Source organism: Pelmatolapia mariae, linkage group LG10_11 (assembly GCF_036321145.2).
Source record: "Pelmatolapia mariae isolate MD_Pm_ZW linkage group LG10_11, Pm_UMD_F_2, whole genome shotgun sequence".
Lineage (NCBI taxonomy): Eukaryota > Metazoa > Chordata > Actinopteri > Cichliformes > Cichlidae > Pelmatolapia > Pelmatolapia mariae.
Genome location: NC_086236.1, coordinates 75,381,872 through 75,385,189, shown reverse-complemented (window position 1 = coordinate 75,385,189; position 3,318 = coordinate 75,381,872). Strand labels below are relative to the sequence as shown.

The 3,318-nt window shown below is 38.8% G+C and overlaps 1 protein-coding gene across 1 annotated transcript; it reads right to left on the bottom strand.

Annotated features, from left to right (window-relative positions):
* Positions 1–595: 595 nt before the first annotated feature.
* Positions 596–2,437, bottom strand: LOC134635590 (piggyBac transposable element-derived protein 2-like). The gene has a single exon (XM_063484966.1). It carries the CDS (start codon positions 2,435–2,437, stop codon positions 596–598), a length of 1,842 nt encoding a protein of 613 aa, XP_063341036.1.
* Between the last annotated feature and the right edge of the window lie 881 nt (positions 2,438–3,318).

Below are 3,318 nucleotides of genomic sequence, written 5' to 3'. Positions count from 1 at the left end.
AAAATACAATGAAAAAATTATTTGTCCATATTTTCTATTCCTTTAGGTCAATAATGATCACAATCAAAAAAAAAATTTTATACACACCTTATAGTTTTTTAAATATTACCCTCTACCAAACGGTTGAGATGTCTCTCTATGGTACAACTACATAAAGTTCTACAGACATAACTAGTAGAAAAAAGTAAAGGTTAAACTCATTTTGCAAAACAATAACTACCCAATTTTGTGTTTGACCCACTTTATTGTGGTAGTAAAACATCAAACATTGTTGGATTCCATTTCAACAGTGGGCGTTATAATAACAAACCACAAAATGTATAAAACACAAAAATATTGTAAATTTGATCAAAAACTTGATCTGCAATTACCAAAAATTCATAAACATACAAATTCACTTTTGACCTGTTGTTAACATAAACTTTTCACTGTAGTGTTGGAACGGCACTAACATTTTTTATTTTATTTTCCAGAAAATTCTGGTGGTATATTATATACCATTGCCATTTTGCACTGAAAAATTTGAGAACACACTGAAACAGTTCTGGCTCTTTTCTTTTGCCGTTCATGCAACTTCACCAATACCCCTTGATGATTAGATCTTCTGGTGGTACACTGCAAAGCATTCCTGACTGGCATTCAAGCACAAGAAAACATTGCATTTTTGGCATTTCCATCTTGAGACGCCCTTTGGACAGTAAGTGCATCGGCCTCGCTTGTCACAGTGAAGTGGCCAATGCCCAAAGCAGTCATATCGCACATCTGGCTGTGGTTGTGAGGGTCTTGGGTTGTATCGTTTCTTTGGTGGTGGTGGAGAGCTGGATGATGGTCGGCCAACTTTGGATGCTGGCTTGTTGACTTGTTTCAAGCTATGCGCAACTGCCAGGCGGAATCTTTTGAGTGTGATTGGTTTCTGGTTTAGTTGTCCACATTCCCTCTTGTAGACCAGCCAGGAATTTACAATGGACAGATCAAGCATGTAACCAAAGAGTGGCAGGTACCATCTTGAAGACTTGGCTGGGGTCTTGTACAGGTGTACCAGCATGTCAGAGAGATCTATCCCTCCCATATGCTCATTGTATGCAGGGATGAGTGATGGGCATGGGATCATAACTTTCGCCTTGGACTCTTTGCTCCAGCGTTTGACAGTTGAAAGTGGCATGATCCCAGAAGCATTACTTAGCAGGTTCACACATTTGTTGTCAAACCATTTAACTGCGATCACACCTTCAGCAGACCTGTAGTCAAAAGCTCCACGCCCTCTCTTCATCAGCTCTTTGTCTGTCATCAAAGTGGCTCCACCTGTGCGATTTGGTCGAACAGTGCCAATGCACTTGACACCCAATGAGGTGTCTAGGTGCTGGACCAGTTTAAAACTGGTAAAATAGTTGTCACAGAACACAACAGAAAGCCTTGGCTGTGTTATGGTTTGGCAAAGTGTTGTCACCACTTTGGCTCCCAAAGGTAACATCTGCTCCTCTTCACTGAGGGTAACGTTGAAGAATGTGGAAGGTCCCTGATAAAGCAGCAGGTCATGAATGATGCCAGATGAACTTGCTCGGCAAAACACCTTAAAGCCCCATTTGTCTGGCTTGTTGGCAATATATTGACGGAGATTGCCAGCCCTTGTGCCTTTATATGCTACCATGACCTCATCTACGCTGTGCTTATTTGTTGATGGTATCTGGAGGCATTGCTCACGAAGCATATCAAAGAGAGGTCTGATTTTTTTAAATCGGTCTTGACTCTCATTGCACTGCTGATTATCACTGAAATGAATGAACCGGCGCAAAAGCTGGAATCTCTTCTTTGACATGATATCTGCTATCACACTGAAACGTGACCCATGGTGCCAGTAATCCTCTAGCGATGGAAAGTTGAAAACACCCATGAATAGGAGGATTGCCAGAAAATCTTCAATTTCCTTAGGGCTAGTCTTGATTGTGTCCCCCAACTCTTGAGCAGAATACAGATTGGTATGATAGGCAATATGATCAATCATTTCATCAGTGAAGAGCATTTTGAAGTACTGGAATGGGGACTGTAGGGCGTCAGGGGTTTCGAAACTTGCATCTGGAACTTGAAATTCTTCAATGTCCTCATGCTTCCAGATTCTTCTTGTGTCTTTTTTTGGGACTAAAGAGGAAGATGGGTCTAATGTATCCTCTGCTTCATCCAAGGGAACTGTTTTTAGGATAGTTTTCCCTTTTTTGCTCATTTTACGCGAAAGTTTATTAGATCTACTTGTTGAAGGAGCATCTTCATCCAGGGAAACATCAAAGCAGCTTTCATCACTATCATCTGCAAAATTGGGTTGAAAATCTGGATCCTCTATTGGGTCATCATCACTCAGTTCACCATCGGAGTCCTGAGAATTTTCAGGTACAAGGGCCAGGTAGGTGCGTTGTCTTGCTCCATAAAAGGATTTGCAATCCATCTAATAAACATTAAAAAAAAGTAAAATTGTAGAAATATAGTTGGTTTGATTTCCATGTGTCATTTAAAACTGTACTTTAAAAAATAATCACAGAAAGTGAGTAAATCTTTAAACATTAGAACATTTTGTAACATACAGTATTTGTCATGGAAAAATTTAAACATGTCATATTTACATGTATAGATCATTAAATTATTTATATTCAATAGTAAATAGTCAATTTCATATGTTAAAACAACAGTTCTAAACATTAGCTAAGTTTTGCTACTCTTACCATCAATTGACAAATCAACCGTTTGGTTGAGCATGTTTTTAAAAAAATATTATGGATTTATTACAGCTATTTTCTGGAATCAAATGACATAATCATGTTCAGTAAAGACTCTGACATGTTTATACTGCAGAAAAATGTACTTACCTTTAAAATTTTTAGCCAAAACAGTCCATGTGTCCAGAGTGATTTTTTGCTTTCTGATTTCCTGGTTGGAGGGTGGCAGATGAGGCCTGCCATATCCTGACACAGTGCCATCTAGTGATTTTTTTTAGGATAACATAACTCAACCAAGTGGTAGAGATGGCTCAATAAGGTTGAGTTAAGCTAAGTATTCCAGTTCATTATATATAGTCTCTCAAAATATGCTAAACCAAATGGTTGAGCAGGCAGTCAAAGGGTTAAACACCATCAAACAGTTTCACCCTATAAACAGCAAAGACCTGGAGGACATCTTAGGTCAACTGAACTCCTCCTCTTGCTGTTTAGATGTCCTGCCAACAAGTTTTTTCAAAAAGGTCTCAAAGACTTTGGAGTCAGACCTGTTACAGATCGTCAACTTTTCTTTAATGTCAGGTGAGTTTCCAGAACCACTAAAAACTGTTGTAAT